The following is a 25,261-nucleotide window of genomic DNA, read 5'->3' as shown; positions in this document are numbered from 1 at the left end:
ATTTGACCTCATTTTAACTTCATTACATCTGTCTGCAAAAGCCAATTCCGGATAAGGTCACATTCACATGTACTGGGGTTAGCACTAAACATATAATTTTGGAGGACACCATTCAACCCGCAGCAGGTGATGAATAATCAGTACTGGACCGGTTATATCTGCAGGAGTTGACTTCTACAACAGGAGAACAGGGGCCAATGAGAACAAAGGTCGGCAGATGGAGGGTCAGAATGCTGTGAGTGCCCCAGCTGAGTTCCATGCACAGTTCTGAGTTATGTGGAAAAGATAGGCTGAAATAGAAGTTGAAAGAGCAGCTTTTCACAAAAGTCTTTGTGAAAATTTGGGCTCAAGTGACAAAAATTACAGCAGAGAACTGGGAGGAGACTGTCTGGATTTCTGCAGAGACACTGTGGCCCAGAATGAAGGGGACAGAGCATTTAGGAAACATCTATGACATCTTCCCAGAGCATTGCTCCCACCTCCGGCAGCATCAGCAGCTCATTTCCCTGCAGGGAGCTGCTTCTCTCCCACCTTCAGTCTGGGAGGCTGGACAGAGCTGTCCCTTCCTGGACCTGGACACTCCAGCCCCCAGCCCCCCATCACAGTGACTGGGTCACATGACACCTACTAGCTAATGAGATTCAGTTGCAGGACTCTTCCTGGAACTACAGGGAAAGACATTTCTGTCTACTTTATTTACTATCTAAAAAGGAAATGATCTTTTTAGTTTTGATGGTGGGAATTTTAAGATCAACTCTCAGCAACTTTCAAGTATACATACACTCCAGTATTGTTAAGTGTAGTCACAATGCTGTACATTAGAACAGAAAGGATTCATCTTATATATGGAAGTGTGTATTCCTTGAATGACACCTCCCCATCCCCACTGATGCCCGTGCCCCACTCCTCCAAACAGCCACCATTCTAACCTCGGTTTCCTTGAATTCCATTGTGGTTTTTTTTTAAGACTCCACATATAAGTGAGATCAAACAGTATTTGTCTTTCTCTGTCTGACATTTCCTTTGCATAATGCTCTCAAGGTTATGACAAATGGCAGGATTTCCTTCTTTTTATGGCTAAATAACATTTCTTTGTGTATATGTATGTATGTATTTATGTGTGTGTGTGTGCATATGGATATATATCACATTTTACTTAACCATTCACCTGTCAACAGACACTTAGGTTGTTTCTATGTCTTGACTAGTGTGAATAATGTTATAATGAACATAAGGGGGTTCAGAGAGAGAACAGATCTTAAAATTTCTTAACAAACACACATGGCAAATATGTGATATGATGGATGTGTTAAATAATCTTATTGTGGTAATTATTTGACAATATACATGCATATCAAATCATCATGTTGTATACTTTTAAATTACACAATGTTACATGTCAATTAAATCTCAATAAAGCTGAAAAATGACCATTAAAATATGTCATCTTTTATAAGACACTATGTTGATTTTATTACCATGTTTCAAAGACAGTACATAAAATGTAATTTTTGATTTTATGACCCAATTGGATCTAGTAACCTAAAATATATTTTTAAGGCTTGTCCTTACCCCATAGAGAGGGCCTGCCATAAATTGAACCTAATACAGAGAAAGGTAGAACCAAAATATGGAGAGAGAGAAGATTCTAAAGGCAATGAGAAAAGAAGACTGGAGAAACAGATCATAAAAGAAAGAAGAAAGAATGAGAAAGACTGAGACCTATAACCTGAAGCCTTATCTTCCCTTCTATTTTTTTTATATGTGCTAATAAATTCCCTCCTTTGGCTTAAGTCACTTTGAATTGTGTTTCTGTCACCTATAACCCAAAATGTCCAGGGGCCCAAGACCTTTGGATGATGCTCCCCCCAAAAGAAGTGTCCCAAACAACATAAGGCCCACTTGGCCCAATGTAGGTTCTACACTTTGAAAACCAAGGAAGAAACACTCGGCAGTAAGTTGCACCAGCACAGACAGCGCGGCCACAGAGGCCAGAGGAGCCGAAGCCCAACACAAGTCATTTTCCAAACAGCGACCTTAAAACAGAGTGGCACAGGTCAAACATAAGAGGGCTGGTTCTCAGAGTACGTAGGTCAGGCTGGGAAGTCTCATGTGCAGTTACAAGAGACTTACATGGCCCAACTGTACACATGGGGACCTTAAGACCATGGATTGTGGGTCTCAGTATTAATGAGAAATTATCTGTTCTCCATAAACGGACAAGGCTTGGGGGATTTTATGGCTACATGTCAAATAACAAAGTAGCACTAGCCCCCATCCACTCCAGGGTCCCCTGAGATCCAGATTTCTATTGTTGGATAACTAAATGAAAGTTCGCTTCTTTTTCTTGCCTTAGACTTGATCAATACACACCTTTCTCTTCTGCCTTAGAACAGAATGAAGACAAAAGCCCAGGGGCATGGTGTGTGAGCCTGGATGTGCCCATTATGTGATCTGTGCTGTGCAGGACTGCTCGAATGTGGGTTTTCAATGAGCACCAGCTTTGAGACTTCAGACTTGCCCAGGCCTTCTTTCTTTACATGTGTAACTAGAATGAGAGCTTCGGAAATGCAACCTACCTTCTGGAATGTCTTTGATCTCATTTATCTTTATAAAGGGAATGCATCCTATTAGTATTGCCATGTAATGGGACATGATATTAATGCAAACGGAAGAACCAATGAAAGAAAAGTCAAGATGTCACCAGAAATAAACTTTTAAAGAAGAAGATGTGTATTTTAACAGCAAACGAAAGAAAACAAGACTAAGAGGCCTACAAAGGTAAACAAGCACACAAATCTTTAAGATTTCACATGAGGACATCTGAAAGTAAACATGCATACATGCCCCTCATAAACATATGAAATACATCAAATTCAGCATGTGGAAATCAAAAACACATATGCAAAACACTTCTTTCCTGATGTGTTTACAGAAATCATGTCTAATTTCCCCAGTATCCAGTTACATATATAAAGCATCAAGTTATACCACTTTTTGAGTAACAGTCACTTCACTACCTATGAGCCTAACTGGAAGGTCAATCAAGGTCAGAGTCTCTGTTCCATAGAAATGTCCCTTGTGTCTCCCTAATACTGTAACTGAATGCTGTCAGGCCTGAGCTGGTTATCTAAATTTTACAAACAAATATTGTCTTAAGCAGGCTTAATCGGTTACTTAGCCTCTAGAGTAAACATGCATATGCTGGAAATAAATGAAGCACAAACAAACAAGCCACTCACCTTTCCTCCCCTGGGGATCGTGGCAGTGTTCATGGATGCACAGGCCCCAGGCTGACCAGGAAGATACTACACAGTCTGTAGAGCAAGGGGTGCTGCAGAGCTGAGAGGCTGCAGGGGCAGGGCCCAAACACAACGTCTTGTCCACAGGTCTAAACACTAAAGGAAAGGAGAAAAAAATAATGGAGCACGTCACGTTCTCTGGTTAGGCCTAGAATTGCTCCCGTCTCGTGTGCTTGCCTTGCCTACATCAGCTTTATGGTTAAAAGGGCAAATGCCAACAAAATACAAAACACTCTCTAATACACGCTTGCTCGGCTATACATTGTAAGCATTTGGGGTGAGAAAGGCCAAAAACAGTAGCTAAAAAAAGGCCTGTACTTGGGTTTCCTGCTTCTCAGAGTATCCCCTGGGAATCAAGAGAGGACCAGAAATATAGATACAAAAATCTAGAGTTACGATTTAAAAAATTAAATGGCTTTAGTGATGTTTCAAGATGAGTCCATCTCAACTATATAAATGACTGGGTTGCTGTTAAAAAAAAAAAAATCGAACCCCTGAGTGGGGTGGTTAGCATAACCAATCTACTGCTGTTACTCCCTTGGGGGTGGTGCTGGCAAAGACACAGAAGAAAAATGGTTCTTAAAATACGAATAATCAGGATCTGTGACGGCAAAGTTGCCCCTGAAAGGCAATTTCATCAGTAAGGCTGCCCAGAGGCACCAGGATTGCCTAAGGAGAGCAGGGGCTGCCCAGCTAAGTGCCTCTGTGCTCCTCCTGTGAGCACCTGTAGCCAGAGCACACCCAGAACTGGTCACTTCAGGACACAGTAACCAGCTGGGTACCAGTGGAATTCACCAAGTGCCCTCTCTCGGTGCAACCCATCCTGGGCACCATGAAAATGCACAGATGAAGGAGAAGATGAGGTCCTGATCCCTGTGCAGTTTAAAACATAAAAGTAACTAGGACGGCAATAGCTAAAAATGCACAATAAAAGAACACCAAATGTATAACTACACTTGCACAGAATGGCCTCACACTAAGGTGGTTTGGGAGCAATTCAGAGTTTGTGAGCAAATGATTTAAGTTCAGAAGGTTTGGTCTTATGGACTTGCTTGCACTACTGTCTAAATATCTCCTATGTTATTTCCACCCAGCTAAGCAGATCAGAATCGCTTCAAAGGCAGAGACTGGCGTGAGAGAATTGGGTGGTGAATCATGCCATCTACTTGGCTTCCTCACACTTTACGCGAGATGTGAATTAAATCAGGTAAAGTTGGCACTAAATCACTGCTCTGAGCAGAACTTTGAACATAATCCAAAACAATAGCAAAATAACATTTTAGAAAACACTGTCATGAAGAAGTTGTAGCCCATGAGAGAAGAGGGGTTTCTAATGAACAATGGCACAGCCTGGGGGCAATTATGAGGGTGAATGAAAAAATTAAAATATTACAAAGAAAAATAAGAATAATAATAATATTTTGTTTGAAATTAATTGTTTTACAGTTCACCAAAAGGACTTGACCTGACAGAAGTAAAAGGCAGAGGCAAAGCAAGATTGCAAATACAAAGGTCAAAGTTCACAAGCCAGTGGAGGAGACAGGTAGAGGAAGAGAGAACAGGTATTGGGGGAAAGCGAAAGGGAGGGTGAAGAGAGCTGATGATCAAACAGAGACAGTGCTGGTGATGATAACTGTGGGACGGGGATGGTGGAGTGACCAGGACTGGGGATGAACTTATGACACTAATGGATTCTGGGTAAAAATGAACCAGCCGGATGGGGGGAGGGGTTTGTGAGTTCTTTCCTAGGTGTGAGCAAAAGAAGACACACAAGACAGCTATTCATTTCAAAACCACTGAGCACCCACTCTCAATCAGGCTTTCTTGAAGGGAGTCTGTTTTCAAGGAGCTCGAAGTCAAGAAGGGTAGTCAAGTAGCGTGTGAACAAAACTGATGAAAAGAGATGCTTCAGCTCATCATATAAGTAGAAAGCTGCACAGGCAGAGGTGTTAAGGCAGAAGTATGTTTGTGTCTGGGCCCAGCTTCTTAGGATGTGTTCTCTGCCCTGGCTGGTTTGGCTCAGCAGTTAGAGCGACGGTGCATAGACCAAAGGGTTGCAGGTTGGATTCCCGGTCGAGGGCAAGTATCTGGATGCAGGTTTGGTCCCCGGCCCTTGTCTGGGTCGTGCAGAAGGCAACCAACCTATGTGTCTCTCTCACATCCATCTCTCTCTCTCTCTCTCTCTCTCTCTCTCTCTCTCCCCCTTCCTCCCTCCCACTCTCTCTAAAAATTAATGGAAAATATATCCTCTGGTGAGAATTAACAACAACAACAAATGTGTCCTCACAAACTCAAATTTTAGTTCTAAAAACAAAACCTTGATAATAAAGGACTTGGGGCATGTAAACAAATTAATCTACTTAGTTAAAAAAAAAACATTTATAGTGTGTGCCAGGCACTGGTTATAAATATCAATTCATTTAACCTGCACAACTTCCCTTTGAAATATAGATTATTGTTATTCTTAGTTTAAAAATGAGGAAATTGCAACACAGAAATATTTACTCTTTCCCATATTTCTAGTTAGTGAGCGGGGGAGCTGGGATTTGGATCGCTGGGTCTGTCTCTTAACCACGGCACTAAGTACTCTTCATTGGTCATTCAAGCTACAGTGATAAATGCCTCCCATGTTTTAACATTATGTTCAGTGCTGAAGCCAGAACAGCGAGCAAGACAGACAAGGCCCCTGCTTCATGGAGCCCGTATTCCAGTGTGAGTCGAAACCAACCATACATGAGTGCATTCACTCCAAAAAGACCGGAAAGCTATTATGGCTGCTTCCCTTTCTTTTGCCAAGGCTGTTTCTCTGCAACACCAGTCAGACAGGCCTTAAGTGTCTGATGATCAGTGCTGAGAAGGTACCCCAAACCACTCAGGAACAAGACCCAGAAGACACTTGCTGTTAGAGCCTCTGTACCTGAGTTGAAACTAGTCATTCTGCCATGCAATGACCAAGCACACAGTAGGCCTCATTAAATCCCATCAGAAGCTCCAGATTGTCTGTGTCCCTAAGGTTCCAGGTGGGCAGTGCAAATGGAATTAGACAGGAGTTTGTCCTAAATCTGTGTCTGTTATTATAGGTATTATACTTCCATGGCTTATTTTTGGAGGGTTGTTGAGGATTATTGGGAGGTATGGGGTTAAGTCCCCTGAGGTCCCCTTTGATGAATTCTTAACTGTCAATCAGTTGACTATTGGACATTAGAGCTAATGGTACTCCTAAGATTTAAAAGTAGGAGAGAAGGACGGGGTATGCTGGAGAAGAACAGGGAGAGGCTTCCCTGGGGACTCCTAAGTGACATAATTGGAAGCGTAGGGGTGGGATTGAGGACATTTGTCAGAGCACTTACGCCTCTGCAGCACCTGCTGCTTTGACAAACGGTAGATCTTGATCCATATCAATAAATTCTTCCAGTCCTCGGCGACATGTCGAAGATGCTTCATTTAAGCACTGAATCAATGTGCTTGGGTCAACCTATCTCCATCTCAGACCCCCTGGGCTACATTTGCTCTACAAATAAATCATGAGTAAGTCACAAAGCACTTCCCAGCTTCAGACCACTTAGGTAGTCATCTCCCGAGAATAGTGAGCACAGGATCTGTCTACGCCTAGTGACTGTTCGAGCTAGCAGAGAGTCTTTGAGCTAATTAATTTAGTTTAATTCATCAATTTTACTGAAAAACTGAGTTCCAAAGACATTAGGTCTTTTTTCCAAGTTCACTAAGCAAATCCAGGGCACAGAAAGCCCTAAGTCTTATCCCAGGTTGTTGATTCACCTTCAGCTGGCCCTCTTAATGTTCCTTTCATGGAATGAAAGCATCAGACAGGATGTAGGAGCTCATTTATGAATCACAGGGACCACAACTGGAGGCAGCCAGGGCCAAAGCAGATCTATAGAATCTACCCAGGAAGGCTGCAGGCTCCATGTAACCCTTTAAACAGGATCCACATCCTTCTCCTCCTTCACTGATACTTCTAACTCCTCCAAACCTCTTCCCAGACCCCCCTGCACTAAGCAGGAGGCCGTGAGACCAAAGTTTGCTCCACTTTAAATGACTATTTACTCGTTACATTGGCAGCTATTCATGTTGTAATAAAGTTATTTTGGGGTGGCTTGAGTGGAGGCTGTGACCTGAGCACCTGGAATCGGATGGTCTATGCATTTACTTCTCATGGAGCCTCCTTTCTTCTTGACCAAACTCCTGCCATGATGCCTGTGGGAAAAATCACTGCTTTCCTACTCATCTGCACCTTCTCTGAGTCTATGGGCTGAAATGACTTTATCTCTATCTACTAACTCTGTCTTCTCTACTGCAATGAATTCCTGCTCTAATCCATGTGCCTAGTCAGTGCAGGGCTGTGATTATTCCCTGTTGGCCCCCTTTTTCCAGCTGCCTTTAGACCATGTCAACTTAGGCCCTCTGCCATTCCTGTGTCAACCAAATGCCTGACTAGATAAGCAATTACTCAAGGTCATATAGGCTACTTAGCCTTTGTAGACAGGGACGCCAGCCCCTATGGAGACCTCTCGTAGCCACAAAGGGTTAAAGAGCCAAAATAATATATAACTAGGATACAATGATATTCCTACATAGTGGTAGCTTTCTAAATGCTAGCAACTATGTTACAGTATTCTAAGCAATTGTGCACATGCCATAGCCATTAATATTTGGGATATTTTGGTACCTAAGCTGGAATTTTTTTATTTGCAGTAAGAAATTATTAAATTGCCCTGCCTTACAAGAAATGTGAAAGTCTGCTATTAATGATTGCAAAGTTATCATAAATAATGAATTACTCCATGAACTGCATGGTAATTAACAAGGGGAAAAATATGCTGGGTAGATGATATGTTGAATGTTTAAAAAATTATTTTTAATTCTAGAAATGTACCGAGTTCATGATTTTCCTAAAACACAAGGTAATTTCAGATGAGCACACTAATTTAATCAAAATGAATTGTAATTAAGAAGAAAAATGCCTGTTGTGATCACTTAGTCCATGACTGCCATTGTAAAGAAAAATGAGTTCCTTCACATTTTATTCTTTAAAACTATATCAAGCTCTGATTCAAAGTAATGTGAATTAATGCAGAGATAAGTTGGCAAAGATTCAATAAGAATATATTACCCTCACCCCTGCTGATGGCCATTTTGTGAGATCTAAACTTCAATCCTTTTAACTCCTCAAAAAGAAATCAAACTAAAATTACATAGTAATAATAATTATAATTAATAACCTGGCAGCTCTCTCTAGTGTATTTTAAAATAAGTTACATTTGCTTAAAGTAAAGAGAGTTATCATAAAAGTCAATGGAATTTTCTTATTTTCTAATATATCTGCTATGGGATGAAAAATTTTCAGTCTTTCAAAATTCAGAAAGTGTTTGAAGTAATTCCACCTGAGCATAATGGAGTTCACCTTTTCCTCTGGACAGAAAGGAGCATCTTGAATACGGTCAAGGAATTAGTCACAGATAGAGCTTTTTTCCTAGTATTTCCAAGGAGATGAAAAGAAAAGAAAAATGATGCTACCTGAGCACTCTTAAAGCCTGCTTTCTGTTAGGTACTAAATACTACTACAAACGCATCCCATCTTCGGTTGATTTGATATAACAGTTTTGATTTCCAGAATGACATCAACCTGCACAGAGAAGTTAGACAAAGAAGTTATCTTCATTTCAACTTTCCAAATCAAATGCAGGCACTGTAAACCCCAGAGGGAATTCCCATCAAAAGTCAGGACCCCCGGATTCCACAGTCTCTCCAAGAAATAACCATAATAGAAACAGCAATTGCTACAATTTAATCCAAAACTAATGAAAGAGCCTACTTATGTAAAAATGCTGCTTTCTGAATGATTTTTGAGAAACAAGATTGCCTCTGACACATTCATTTAGTGAGTATACTGACTTGGCAGAAATTCAATCCACCTCACTGCTAAAATAAATAGGCCTCTTCTCCAGACTGAAGGAGTCAAGTGGTTGAAGGGGAAAGATAAATAATGTTGTAATTTTAACCAGAAAGCTATTTTCCTTCAAGAAGCTTCATGTATTATTTCAATTGCCTTTTGCCACTGGGATTTGCAAAATAATGTATCATTCTTTTAACTTAGTGGATAGAATAAAAATAAATCTGTCTTCTAGCACTTATAGTCAGCTTAAAGAATTAAAGCACATTTCATCCTATTATACCCAATAAAGCTTAATTTTAGCCATATAGTAACTCTCTTGGCAAAGTACTGTGCAATACAATTTGGCAGGAAGATGGGTGTGTATGTGCAGAAAATTTAATGTCTAAAAATAATTCCTGCAATTAGAAATGATTATGTGAAATTTGGCCACACGTTAAAAAGTTTTCCAAATTTCATTCCTTTCACATAGCCAATTAGAAAATGTTTATCAACTAGTGATTTTCTCTATGCTACAGAGTAACAACACTATAAACAAAGACAAAAGAACAATATTCAGAATACAAATGATGACAATAATAAATGAAGTATATATATACATTTTTAGTAAGTAATCAGAATCAAATTCAATAATTACATAATTCAGGGAGAAATATAGTAGCTTTCATGCCTAAATTGATATATTTCTATCATGAGATCTTCTCTTCTCTGTTCCAACTTTGAGAATTTCTATCTGATGGTTGGAAAGCTAGCACAGGGGTCTGGAAAGAAAGAAAAGAACAAGAGATTACCTAAATGGCATCTTTTATAACTTAGAGAGTTAAAAAGACCATCAGTGATGAGAGAGGAAGGAAAGGAGATAAGTGGAAGATGGGGAATTGGTCAGGCAAAGAGGAAAAGTGAAAAGGCAGAGAGGCAAGAGAGAGACAGAGCTATCTCCAGAGACGTCAACAACAGGATCCACAATGCCGGAGAGGTACAACTACTAAAAGGGTTTTAGTGCAAGAAGCCTTGTCATACTTGCACTCTGCAACCTGGGTTCATTTTCCCATGCAAACAATGACAAGAGCTCAATGACAGAATGACTGCAAGTGCCTGTTTCACTGGTTATGTTTGTAATAATAGTTCATATGTATTGACAGCCACTTGATTCCAGGCACTGTGCTAAGCACTTAAATACAGCTTCTCATGTATTCATCACCATTACTCCAAGGGAAGTACAATTATTGTTCCCATTCCATAGATGAAATAACTGAAGATAAATTATTTGTCTAAAACAGCACAACTAATAAGTGATAAACACCAACCCGGGGCTCTTAAAAGCCTATATCCTTTAATACTACACTAAACTATGATGTTGTATTTGTAATAAATAATGATGGAAAAAATCTGTTGTAATAGTAAAAATTTATCTGAAAAATAAATAAGTGAACACTGAGTCCATTTCCAATTTTTTTTCAAGTGAGATCAAATAGAAAAAAAAAAAAGATTAAAAATATCAGTAATAAAGGCCAAACCTCAGGAAAGGCAAGTACTGTTAAATGAGAATGAGGAACGAGGCTGGTACTTTTGATGTAATTTTGAAAGGTACTTATGATCATTGCTTAAGGTGAGAGAGTAGATGAAATTAGATTATCATGACTACTTCCATTTTAAATTTAGGTTTAGGGCCATTCCTGAGGAATTACAATGAGTTCACAATAAGCACCCCTCCCCCTTTAAGGATTTTCTTAGAGTAAACAATGACCAAAGGAACCATTTGGGCAACAAGTAGGTCAAAGCTCACTTTCCACTGGCCGTACTTTCTTACTGCACGATTCTGTCTCCTTATCAACCCTGTGTAGCTCATCCACTGAGAGGGGACAGAGGGAACAGTGCCACGTCCTAGACCCACTGGACAAGAATTGGACAGAAGAGTGTTTTGGAAATATAAAAACATGATGGAGATGAGGATGTTTCAGAGGAGGAAAAGGGAACAGGAAGATCTGGTAGGAAAGGTAAGGAGAGAATGACAGAAAGCAAAGCCCGGACTCTCAGACTTCAGGACTGGTCACAGATGCCCTGTTAGTCCCTCAGAACCAAGCAAGTGAGACCTTCATCTGTGTTGCTTTAGAAGGTGGGTTTCTCAACCTGGGAATAACCAAATGAGAAGTTCTAATAATGGAACAAGAATGGGCAATCCATGTCTCTAAGGTGACATAGTCCTCTAAGAACAACACTGTAACAACCGAAGCTTAAACCACTTTCTAAACTTTAGGGACAAAATAAAAGGAACAAAAGCCAAGTGGGAAAATACGTACTTCTTAATCCCTTTCACATTTTCACCCATCTCTGTAAGCCCTTCCTATCTGGCAACCACCAATTTGTTCTCTATATCATGAGTTTGTTTCTGCTGTGTTTGTTCATTTCTTTTATTTTTTTAGATTCCACATATAAGTGAAATCATGTGGCACTGTCTTCTCGGTCTGACTTATTTCACTTAGTATAGTACCCTCTAAGTTAAAGTAGTCACAAGAATGTAAAGTACAGCATAGGGAATATAGTCAATAACATTGTAAAAACTGTGTATGGTAACAGGTGAGTAATAGTCTACTGGAGTGATCTCTTCATAAGGCATATAAATTTCTAATCACTATGTTTTACACTCAAAACTAATATAATATTGTATGTCAACTATAATTTAAAAATACATTTAAAAAATATGATTATTTTACGGGGTCAAGAAAGAACTATTTGCCCCTAAAATAAATATGCATGCCATCCTGTTTTTTTTTTTTTAATTGATTTTTTTTTTTTTTTTTTGTGAGAGGGAGGGAGAGAAAGAGAGAAACATTGATGTGAGAGAGAAACATCGATCGGCTGCCCCTGCACTCCCCACACTGGGGATAGAGCCCACAACGCGGGCATGTGCCCTGACTGGGAATTGAACTGGGACCTCTCAGTCCATAGGGCAATGCTGAATCCACTGAGCCACACTGGCCAGGCGCCAGTCTGTTTTTAAAGGAAATAAAAATGAAGGCCTCACCGTACTAGATGTCCTTGTTAGTATATTCTGTTTTAAATCTACAAATCGTTTTAGACTGAACAAGTTAATTCAACTTCAAAGAAAGGCTCAAGGGATTCACCAGGTCCCTAAGTAGTGATAGGGACAAGATACAGAATAATACTTTTTGAAATGCAGAATAGTTCTTTCTATTACATGAGAAACTGCATTATGAATTTTTAGACATAAAACAAAAATTATAAACTGAAATCTCTGCATTGTAGAACTAAATGAAAGCCCTTTTCTCCCAGGTCTATTCATTTATTACAAGACCTAGACTATATATCTCTTCACTGTGTCAAGGCAAATATTATAAATTAGTAGCATCTAACCTGGCTACGCCAGTGGGGTCTAACATAGATCCAATTCAGAAGCATTGTGTCAGAATTGGGAAAGGGGTAGCAGAAAGTACAGTAAGGATTTATATCGTCAAAAATCTTTATTTATTAATGAGTTGGGGACTAAATCTTATAAATAATTCATGGAGTGTGATTTTTGAAAACCCAATTGGCAAAATACTATCATTAAAAAACCATTAAACCGAGAGCCTACTACTACCTGTGTGAATTGGGCAAATCTCTTAGCAATTGAGCTTCTGTATAATAAATAAACTATCACTTTGGTTACATTATCTCCACCCTAAGGGGCCTTTGTAAACACTTTTTCCCAAATCGTCCATACCTCCCTTCCCTATGACATTTTCATACCACAAATATCCTGTGTGTGTATGTGTGTATATATGCTGTATATATAAGAGGTACAGTATACATTTTTTCATCCCAAGAACCAGTTTTGGTCTCTCTGGGAGCAATATTATCCCCATTGGGAATACAAGGACTAGAACACACAGTGAGCTTAATGTGTGTTCCCTTCGAGCATTTACAACAGGTATATTTTGATTTCATTACCAAAACAATTCTATGCAGTATTTACTACTAGCATGTCCATTTTTCAATAAGACAAAGTTTTACAAGTTTGTCCAAGCTTCGTTATTAGCAAAGGGCAGAGACAGGACTTGGGCTCGGCCAGCGTGAGTCCATCTGTCCCTCTTCATCACCACGGTAGACTCCTCCAGCGTAAGCTCTGGAATTCTTAGACTCATTGTACTAAGAATTCTTAGACTCCACGGCTGTAGGCTGGAACTTATCTTTTAAATTTGGCCATGGTGCTTCTTAAAACCTGTGTTTTCTTGAAGTTGGAACCTATGTGCTTATTTTTCATTACAATAAGCAGGAGATAATACATTAACCAATAAGATACGCTATTTTCTGGGAGAATTCTGCAGCATGTAAAGAATATGAACAATTCAAAATAGCTGATAAGCTGTAAAACTTTATGAATTTATCTTCTGCTTAAGTATCAGTCATGTTATTAAGAAGTCATCCTGAGAAGTTCTATACTCTAAATTTTTACAATTATATACATCAGAGAAAAATAGGTTATAATAAAGAGGACAATGACATGTATTTTTAATTATTACAATCATTTTCTATGAAGTCATAACTTGAGAGAAAATGCATAAAAACAATAGGATAATAACAATTATTTAATTTTAAAATGCATTTATACACTTTATATTAAAAGCAACATGGACATATTTATAGGTGATTAAATACAAATAAACATTAATTCTGAAAGTGTTATTACCTAATTTTAAAAGGACAGGTGAATCAAATTTTTCAAAGTAAAAATAGAGTTTTATGATATAAAAAGAGATACAGCTGCTACAATCGTTTTTGGTTTTTTTAAAAATTTATAATTTTTTAACTGAGGTGGTCTAACAAATATTATTTTGTTCAACTCAATGAAACTAAAAATTAAGACGTGTTCATCATAGCATTTATTTTTGGGGGAAGGACCCTGAATGAATAGTAGTTATGTTTGTCCAGATAATTTTCAGACCTCTGGCAGCTCATGATCTTTAAAATAGAGATCTCGAGCCTGGCCGGTGTGGCTCAGGGGTTGAGCATCGACCCCTGCACCAAGAGGTCACCGGTTCGATTTCCAGTCAGGGTACATGCCCAGGTTGTGGGCCAGATCCCCAGTAGCGGGCATGCAGGAGGTGGACAATTGATATTCTCTCTCATCAATGTTTCTCTCTCTCTCCCTTTCCCTTCCTCTCTCTCTAAAATCAATAAAGAAAAAATATATTTAAAAAAAAAATAGAGAACTCAACACAGAAGTCAGGGGGCCTTCAGGGGTTCTCTGTAGGGGTTAGAGGTCATGATGAAGCATCTCATCTGAGAACTCCCAGTATTAACTTTCCAGAACCTTCTTGCCCCCAGTCTGGCCCAACAGAATCTGAACAGGACACAGAGCCCTAACACCCGCTTCTTGCTCTCTGACATATTTCTTATGCTGAGGACAGAGACAGGCTATACCCTGCCGGCCACCAGGTAATAACCAATCTGTCCTCTCCACTTAACATTAATAATCAACTAATTATATCAGACATCTTTCATCTAGAGTTATTTTATTATACTATAATGATCAAAAACAGATATGCATTGCTACATTGTTTAGAGAAAAGAAACTTCTCAATCCTATTCTGAGTTAAGACATGTGTGTTTGTGGAAGTTTTCTGTCTCAAGAGTAACAGACAGATCCTAAGGAAGGTGGAAACCTTCTTGGAGTAGCCTTTCCCCTAAGATTTACGGTCTCTTGGGTAATTTTGTAATGAAAGAAATCTTGATGATATCTTTTACAAGATCCCATTCCTACAAATGAGAAAATCAAGGCCAAAAGTGGTTATATAACCTGCTTCAAAGCAGCATATTGTTAATTTAAATATCTACCTGGAATTCCCTGTCCTGACACTTAATTCACTCATTTATGCTAGATCTAGTTGAAAGAAAACAATATCCTTGATTAATCTTATCATACCCGAATCACACCTATAGCTCTCATTCATTGAGGGCATATTTTATTCTGCAGATGATGATACTCTTCTCCATGAAATGGGCATGTCTTCTCCTTCTCAGTTAGGTTGCAAAATCCCTGTTGTTCGCACAGAATCATATACTTCTACCTGAGAGTCAATATTAGCATGCTTTTAGCTAGTGAAGTGCCTATTGCCAAGAGAAAATAAATCAGGATGTTTTTTCCAATAAGCAGTTTGAAAGAAACATTCTACCTACGATGAAAGGCTGTGTAGATATTTAAATAATAACATAAACCGAGTTAAATCCTCAATATAATGCAACTTAGGAATACGTATTACACTGCGTCTGTCCTGCTCATCATGGTAACACCAGGCCTTCCGAAACTGGCAAGTGAAGAGTCAGCCTTCAACACATTTTGAAAAAAATACATAAATAATGTGTTATATGAGTTTCAATTCTAGCCCAGATAGTAAAGGAAAAAGGAGTTAGGTAGCAAGTATTTGGTGAACATTTGAGAGGGTATGAAGATAACTGAAGAATGTTCATATACAGGTTCCACATAGGGTTATATAGGTTGAGTCTGCAAAATAAGTCACCTGCCAAGGGGGTAAGTAGCGCTGAAATCCAGCCGGGTTCCTCTTGCCAAACTCCACCCTATGGTTTATGCCCACAGTGGGTGACTTTCTAATTCACACTATGATGCAGTTTATACTGTCCAAGGCCATGATCATACATGATCTTAAGAAGTACCACCTGGCCGGTGTGGCTCAGTGGTTGAGCACTGACCCATGCTCCAAGAGGTCACCAGTTAGATTCCTGGTCAGGACACATGCCTAGGTTGTGGGTCAGATCCCCAGTGTGGGGCATGGAGAAGGTGGTCAATCAATGTTCTCTCTCATTGATGTTTCCAGCTCTTTTCCTCTCCCTTCATCTCTCTCTAAAATCAATTAAAAAAAAAGAAGACGAAGTACCTGCAGAGTCGGATCAGTTTAAAAGTGCCCCCTGAAATTGAAGGCATCCTTCGAGTCATAAATTATGGTGAGGAGTTGTTTTACATTTGAAAAAAATATTGACTTCATCAGAGATGTTATTTAAAAAAAAAACCTAAAAGATTCATATTTTCAAAAGTAAAAAAAAAAAAAATTTCAGGTGACTGATCAAGGAAAGAAATATTATTCCACACCAATGAAAACAGCAGATGCAAGAACCGATTGGTAGCAGATTCTTAGGGTCTGAGATAGCCAGCATAGTTTATTAGAAATAAGTGAACCACAGAATGAGAAACGCTAGCGGAACTAAGAGCCAGGTTAATAGAGGCATGCATTAAAGGTTAGAATGTTAAACTTATTTGTTAATGATTCCAAAGTCCAAAAATTTAAATAGAAGCAGTGTGACAGGCTCCACATTAGGCCACTTACCTCTGCTAACCTCTTAGCAATAAGCAGTACAATATTAAAGGAAAGGAATATATTCTTCACAAAAGGAAATATTCTGTAGGCAGAAAGTACCCACTTGACAGAAATCACTGTCAAATAGGACGTGCTGACTGAGCTGCAATGGCAATATAATGGGACGACTAAGGCTCCCTCCTGCCCCCCTCCACTGGCTGCGTCCTCCAGGCGAAGCAGAACATTAACTCTGAGCCCCTTTTCTAGGCACCACGACCAAGTCCCCGAGAAGAGACTATAATCTGATCAGAGGAATTAGATTCACACATAAAAATAAGGGATTATTGTAGAACAAGTATTAGTTAAGTTTGCATGTGATAGTACCAACTGCACATGAGAGAGGTGTCTACAGAAGAAAACCAGGGTCTGGTGAGCAATTCCAAAAAAAATCTTAACAAGTGAAACTGCATTTTAAATAAATTGTATTATAAAATAAATGTGCTAAAATCCAGATGACAATTATTCAACACTGTTCCTGTCCATGGTACTGGAAATTTAACCCAGCAAGCACATTAAAATATTAAAAGAATTGAAAAGGTAACAGAGAATAGTTTTTTCCTAAAAATGCAAAAATGGTTCAACATTGGGATATCTATTAATGTAATTTACTGTATAAATAAATTGAGGGAGGAAACTAAAAACCTCATCTCAAAAACACATAATAAAATGACATTATATAATATGATACAATATATAAATACTATTTATCTATAACTTCCACAGTTATCAATAATCAAACACTCAATTTCCAAGCCAAACAAAGAAACATAAATCACAACCAAATAATTTATAAGTGAAAATTTTTGAATACTTAGGTCAGAAATAAGGCAGGGATATCAGCTAACATGTTATGACCTACCGTTATACTAGATTTTTTAACCAATGAAATAAAATTTAAAAGGACATTAAAGTTATAAATTTTAAATGAGAAAAGAAAAACATTACTTATATATGATTATTGCTTGAATAATTTAAGAGCATCAAATAAAAACTTTAAGAATTTATAAGATAGTATAATAAAGTTTTAACTACTGTCCTTAATTTCTGAGTATTACTTACGCTTACTTTGTATTGTTACCTATTACATTTTGTAACATTTCTTTTACCAGTTAAAAAAGGTTATTCGCATATTATTTATTAAAGTATGAAGTGTCGCATGTCAAAAACACGATATAGAGGAAGCGTTTGGTGATAGTTTAAACACACTGTCTATGTCTTGATCCATATCGAAACCTGTATTCAATGTATCCACTCCCAAGTGCTTAGCAGACAAGAGGGGTAATACGCAGCATGCAGGTTAAGGCTGTCTGTAACAGTGAGCACCCAGGGTGGGGCCTGGGAGTAGCCTGCCCCAGGGGAAGACTATTTTATCACTGATATTGCTAAGAATTGTAGGTTCTTGGTGATATATTTTTGTTTTTGTAGTAATTATAGAGGCACAAGAAGCTACCAAAAAAAAATGTGTAGGTCCTGTGTACTTTCTGCCAAGTTCCCCCTGGCAAGTTCTTGCATACTAGATAGAGTTCAATATCAAGACCAGGATATGGACATTGGTAATATCTGCAGAGCTTATTCAAATTTCATCAGCTTTACCGGCATCCATTTGCTTGTGTGTCCGTGTGTATGTGTAGTTCTATGAAATTTTTTCACCTGCACAGATGTGTGAGCGGAAACACAATCGAGGTACAGAACCATTACACCCCACCAGGGCTCCCTTGTGCTGTCACGTCATAGATACGCCCACCCCTTTTCATCACTAACTAGCCTGGCGACCACTGACCTGGTCCCTCTGTGTTTTTCCTGACTGGCCTTACTGCAGCGTATGCATTCTCTACAGACAACTCACCGTTTATTGCCTGACTCAGGCTTACCACTCACATTGCTCTGCCCTTGGCTCACCACTGGGCTGTGGTATCTCATGTCACGGGACTAAATCCCAAATGCTTGCTTGACCGGCTCACCCTGCTCCCTGCGGTCCTGGTCCGGGCTGCCCCTGGGACTCAGCTCCGCCTGACCGCTGTCTCAGGCTCCTCCCTGGGAGCACCTGCATCAGGTCCCAGCACAGCGCTGCCCCGGGCTTCACACATTCTCCTCTGCCTCCAACACCCCTTCCCAGAGAGCTACAGTCTCACTCTCTTTCGTCACTTAAGTTTCTGTTTAAAAATCACCTCTAGAGAAAGACTTTTTCTGACATCCCTATTTAAAGTGCTACGCGGGTCTCACCCGTGTCCTCACCATTCCCTTCAGCCTGCTTTATTTTGTTCATACCGCCCGTCACCCCCCAATATATATATTTTTGGTCAAATTATCTGTTAATCTCTCTTTCCCCATCAGAATGTAAATACCACAGGAGAGACTTTGCTTTCTTTGCGCCTGCATTCCAACTGTCTAAAACAGGTCCTAGAATACAGTGGATGCTCAATAAATATTTGTTGGATGAATAAATTCTCACTACTGATCATGGAGAAAAAAACCTTTAAATAGCAAGACTACTATTTTCTCATCCAGTTGGCATAAAATAAATTAATAAAAACAAAAAAAATAAAAATATTTAATGCTTACAAGAATATAAGAAAGGAGCTCTGGCTGGTTTGGTTCAGTGGTTAGAGTATCATTCCGTGAACCAGAGAGTCCTGGGTTCAGTTCCTGCTAAGGGCATGTACCTCAGTTGCAGTTTGTCCCTGGCCCCGGCTGGGGTTGTGTGGGTGGCAGCCAGTTGATGCCTCTCACATTGATGTTTTTCTTTCTTCCTCCCTCTTTCCCTCCCACTCTATCTGAAGATAAATGCAAAGAAAAAAATGTCCTCGGGTGAGGATAAAAAAAAAGAGAGAGAGAGAGAGAGAAAGTGGCATGCTTGGACACTTGGACGCTTGGGCACTTGAAATTTACAATGCACAGCACTTTTGGAAGAAATTTTGACAGTATCCATCAAATCTGAAATGTACAAACCCAACAGTTCTGTTTCTTGGAATCTTATTAAAATATTGACAGCTGGCCCGGCTGGTGTGGCTCAGTGGATTGAGCTTTGTCTCATGGACTGAGAGGTCCTGGTTAGATTCCCAGTCAGGGCACATGCTCCGTTTTGGGCTGGATCCCAGTAGGGGGCATGCAGGAGGCAGCAGATTGATGTTTCTATCTCTCACTTTCTCTCTCTCTAAAAAAGTCAATAAAAACATATTTAAAAAAAATATTGACAGCTGAAATTTGAACAAAGCTGGATTTATAATTAGAGGACAGTTGGACAGTCTCCTCGCACTATTTGTTATAAGAAAAGGAGGTCTAAATGCCCTTCTAGTGGAAAATGATTAAATTAACTAAGATCATCCAGACCACAGACATTATGCAACTATTATAATGAGGGGTCTATATGTATTTACTATCGTAGAAAAATCAAGTGACAAAAAGCAAGTTGTACAAAATTATGCCCAGCATTAAGGGAAAAATATACATCTGAATGCACGTGTTTGCATGTGTGCTGTATGTATACAAAATCAGACCAGGGAATATTGATGCCAACTCACTGACAATAACTATTGCTGAGATTAGAGGCAGGCTTGAGGGAAATTTTTTTTTAACTTTCTGCTCTACACATTTTTTATATAAAATTTTATAATAACACATTTCTTTTATAAATACAAACTAACTTAGAAAAAGCAAAAATTAAATGGAATGTTGTCTCATTAAACTAGTTCAGATTAGAGCATCCTTGACATTTAATGTCATGTGGTATTTGACATAATGTGTTATCCTTTCACTAAGGATACTTTCATTTAAGCGCAGTTTTTAAGCCAAAGGACTAAATTGCTAATAGCAGGATATCAGCAAGAATATTTCTATTATGTAGGGTTTCCAGGGGATCACACAATGGATCATGAAGGCAAATGCAATATTTTCATGAACCAAAGGGCAGTTTGGTGGAATCTCTAACTCTCCTGTTATTCAACACCCAAAGTTATGGCCACTGACTGACAGACAACTCATAGCCTTGGAGTGCAGCATTCAGGATTCCACAACTAGCATTCAAATGACTGAAACAGATTGAGAGAATGCTCTTCTCTTTTTCCTGCTCCTTAACCTTCTTAATGCCATGTGCCTACTGTGACAGGGCCACCTGCTGGTCCATGGGATGGTCCCACTGTGGCACTGGTCAGTGATGGGACTCAGCTCTGTATCACCCAGGCTCTACACTACATCCAAATGGCCTCATAAATGTGTTCCTTTGGATGCAGAAGAAGTGTTACTTACTCAGTCTTTTCAAGAATTCTGACGATGTTCTGCTAGGAGAATGGAGATAACTAAGTGCAATCAGTTAACATCACTTGAAAAGAATTCTGTGCACGTACTTCACTGACCCTCAGTTGGCAGCAACATGTCTATACAGCAAGGACTGCATGTCAACACAGCAGAAACACCCCATGAATAACTACAGGGTGCAATTTAAGGTGAAATGAATGGAAAGAGAAAAGGACTGATAGAAAGCTACAAAATGGAATAAATGGAGCACAGAATGTTGAATGATGAGACAAAAAAAACAGTGGAAGATGTGCTGAGTAATGCACAAGAGTGAACTAATAAAATAATACTGCTGCAAGAATGAACTAGAAATATAGCAGAAGGAGTTAAACAGGATATTGTAAATAACACCATGGCATTCTGGGCTAGGGCATTTGACTAGACTATGGCACACAATAACCTTAAATAAAAAAAAACCACCTCAATTTAATTTTAAAATGAGGTAGGAAAATAATTCAAATTTTTAAAACTTTTATAATATGGTGGATTCACGTATATTTTCACATTAAATGTTACAACTATGGTCACCTGCTTGGAAATCAATGAAGCTAAATACATGATGGGTGACTCAGGGGAGTCACAGAGAAGATAGAGAAAGAGAAGCAACCTTGGGGGAGAAAAGCCCAGCCCATCTGCTAAAGAACATGGACGTTATTATTCTAGACTGAAAATCTATCACAACCCCTCCCCATAGGGTAAAAGATTCCCATTTTACAAAAGAAGACACACAATGAGCACATAAAAAAAGATTCAACACCATTAGCCACCAGGAAAATGCAAATTAAAACCATGATGGGATACCAAAATACACCCAGAAAAACAGTCAGAAGTAAAAAGGGACCCAAAATCTTAATGTTGGTACGGAGATAAAGCAACGGAACCTCACAGCCAGCAGGTGTGTAAAACAGTATAATCTATTTGAAAAAAATTAATTGAAGATTTTTAAACAGTAAAACAATACGCACCCCATTCCCCAGAATTCCATCCCTAGGTATTTACCCAAGAAAAATGAAAGCATTTGTTCACAAAAGCCTCGTACAAGAATGTGCATGGTAGCCTTATAAATAGTAGTAAAATAACAATCCTGATGCCAATCAATAGGAGAATGAATAATCAAACTGTTATATCCACAAAGTGGAATATTACTCTGCAATAAAAAGGTAACATAGATGCAGTTCAAAAATGCTATGCTGAGTGAAACACAACACACAAAGTACGTGATATCGATTCCATTGATATAAAACCTTAGAGAGGACAATCTAACCCATGTTTACAGATATCAGATGAATGGATGCTTCTGGTGGGGGTGGGGGTGAGAAGTGAAATGAGACTGACTGGGCAGGGTCCAAAGGGAACATTCTGGAATAATGAAAATGCTTGTGTCTGGTTTTGCCTGGATCAAAACACATAGTTATCATCTGAACACTTTATTATATGTAAATTATACCTCAATTAAAAATCACAGAGGTATGTTAAGGTAAAACGAGAATTTCAGCTATGCAAGTACTTCATGAATATCTCATTCCACCAAAGGCAGAGCATCTGGGAAATTCTACTGACAGGGCATTCATAGTTGAAATTATAAAGGAAGTAGGGAAAGGAGCAGCTACGCCAGGACAGCCCGGCACATGAGACGTTACCTTTGGTATCGTGGACCTGAGAGCACCGGAGAAAGGCCATGTGAGTGGGATTAGCTGAGATTCTGTCCCCTGTGATCCTACTTAGTGGCAATATATGGACACGATTTTTCTAACCCTCAAAATTTTGATTTGCTAATTTGCTAACTGTAATATAGTTAACATCAAAATAATTCAATTGTTGTTGTTTTTTAAGAAGAACAAAGGTATGGGTTTACAAAAGAAAAAGAAAAAGAAAAAGAAAAAGAAGCCAGCAGAGAATAAGAATTTGGAGGATGATACTGAGGAAGAACAGTAAGTCAATTGGCCTAATGAGGAGTGTTATTAAGTTGTTTGATATAGGATTTGTCTCTTCATTTCTTTCTTTCCTTAAATTACCAGGAAAACCTCCATTTCTTGTTAAGTCATAGTTTCATTGGAGCTCTAGTTTGAGTTTGCACTCAGAGCCTGAGTCTTGCTTCAAGGTGGAGATGAGCCAAGACTGGGGCCACCATGGAGGGTCCTGCTCCTCGCAGACTTCCCTGCAAGTTCCTTTGGAGTTTGAGAGGGATGCAGAGGGCTGAGCTACCCTCACAGACATCAGAAATGCAAGTTTCAATAACCTCAGACAAAAGCCACAGGTTAAATCTCTTAAGGAGAAATACATTTTAAGGTGTAGGCTCCCCTCCAAAATAGTATGACCCCCAATTGGAAGAACCCCAAAGAGAATTCAATAGAATTAAGTTCTGAGGAGAGGGGGGGGGTCCTGTGGGCTACACAAGGATCTCTCGAGCACATATTTTAGATTTGCACAAATTTAGGACGAAGGAAATAACCAAGAGCAAATAGTAGTGACTTCAGCATGGCATTAGAATAATGTTGCCAGAACTGATGGTTGACATAAATTGGGTCTGTAAAAATGGGAAAGGGACCCAAAGGAGAGGAAGGGGCACTGTAAACATTTTATGGTAAGAAAGGTAAGTAAAATGACTGAATTACTTTTCATCTCAGGCAAATAGAATAATAACATAAGAGTAAAAAATGGCAACGATAGTGTAAGAGGTAACATTTGCTGAATATTTTCTAAGTGCTAACTATTTCATATGATGCTTGGCATAGCCTTATGAGGCCAACGCTGTTATTAGCCTTATTTTAGGCGTGGATGACCCTATGGTTCATAGAGGGTGTGAGACTCTGTCTGGGTCACGCAGTGATCAGGGGATGGGCTGGAGACTTCACTCTTGAGGCACCATGTGGTAATTTACCTTTCAAACTCTCCTTGTTGCTGTTATTACTGAAAATCCTGTCTACATAAGAAAAGGGTAAAAATAACTGGGTTAAGAGGGGATCAAAACTCTCAGGCAGGCAAAGAGATCATGTCACTTTTCAAAATAATTTTTTTTTTCTTTATTGATTTTAGAGAGACAGGAAGGAAGAAAGAGAGGGACACAGAAACATCGATGAGATAGGACATTGATTGGCTGCCTCCTACAAGCCCCACACTGGAAATCTGTCCCAAAACCTGGGCATGTGCCCTGACCGGGAATCGAACCGGTGACCTCTTGGTGCATGGGTCGACGCTCAACCACTGAGCCATACTGGCCGGGCTCACTTTTCAAAATAAAACTAGCTGTCTGTTCTTGGTAAATCACAATCCAGAATAGATGAGAAAATGTGTACAGTACTCCCCTACCCCTTAATTCACAGTTAAAAGTATAAAATAAAAAATTGGGGAAATAAACAATTCATAAGTTTCAAATTGTTTGCCATTCTGAGTAGCATGATGCAATCTCCAGCCATCTTGCTCCATCCTGCCAGGAATTAGACTCATCCCTTTGTCTGGCACACCCACGTCTACACGCTCCCAGCCCCTTAGTCACTTCGCAGCCACCTCAGTCAAGGTACCTCGGTGCTTCTGTTCTGTGGCCCTCACGTAGTCTAACTCTGCGTCACACCTCCTACATCATCCATCTCATTTCATCTCATCACGTGGGCTTTGCGTCATCTCACGTCATCAGAGAAGGGGTGAGCACAGTACAACACTTTGAGAGAGAGACCCATTCACTTAATTTTTTTACAGTATATTGTTATAATTTTCTATTTTATTATGATTGTTGTTCATCTCTTATTGTGCCTAATGTATAAATCAAACTTGATTATAGATATGTATGTATGCATAGGAAAAAAAACATAGTATATAAAGGCTTTGGTACTCTCTGTGGTTTCAGGCATCCACTGGATGTCTTGAAACTGTCCCCCTTGGATAAGGGGAGCTACTATATACCCAGTGCTTCAAGTATTCTAAAAATCATCAAGCCCTCACCCCACATGGCATGGCTATTCTTTCCTCCCCGGAAATAGGTTTGAGGATTCTTCCAGAATGCTAATTTACCTCCTGATGCACATCCCATCATGCTCTGGACCAATGGTCTAGCTGACACAGGCACCTGTCGCCTTGGGGCCTGCCGCTGCCAGTGTGTGAACTAGATCCCCCTTGCTTCCCCACCTTGTAATCCCCATAGGCACTGTCAGTAGGAGGCTACTATTACTAACCTGTAGAAGTTAATCAGCTGTACCAAAGGCTTAAGGATAGCATAAGTAAACTACAACCACCCCCTAAAAAGAAATTGGAAATTCAGCCTTAGAGTTTGGTGGCCCCGCCCTCCACAGGGAATCATCTTGCCAGGTGGGCCTTTCCTCCCCAAGGCCACGCCCTGCAGTCCATGGACTTGCTTCCCACAGGGGGCTCTCTGCTCTGGATCACTG

At 39.4% G+C, this 25,261-nt stretch overlaps 1 protein-coding gene across 1 annotated transcript in view; it reads right to left on the bottom strand.

Moving 5' to 3' along the window:
* The window catches only part of THSD7B (thrombospondin type 1 domain containing 7B), an 848,907-nt gene that overhangs the window by 472,626 nt on the left and 351,020 nt on the right, over positions 1–25,261 (bottom strand). The window contains exon 6 of the mRNA XM_036254339.1: positions 3,243–3,398. Coding sequence (XP_036110232.1) covers positions 3,243–3,398 — 156 coding nt within the window. The remainder of the gene's footprint in view (positions 1–3,242; positions 3,399–25,261) is intronic.

This window comes from Molossus molossus, unplaced genomic scaffold (genome assembly GCF_014108415.1).
Source record: "Molossus molossus isolate mMolMol1 unplaced genomic scaffold, mMolMol1.p scaffold_m16_p_11, whole genome shotgun sequence".
NCBI classification, from domain to species: domain Eukaryota; kingdom Metazoa; phylum Chordata; class Mammalia; order Chiroptera; family Molossidae; genus Molossus; species Molossus molossus.
This window is presented reverse-complemented; position numbering and strand designations above follow the sequence as displayed.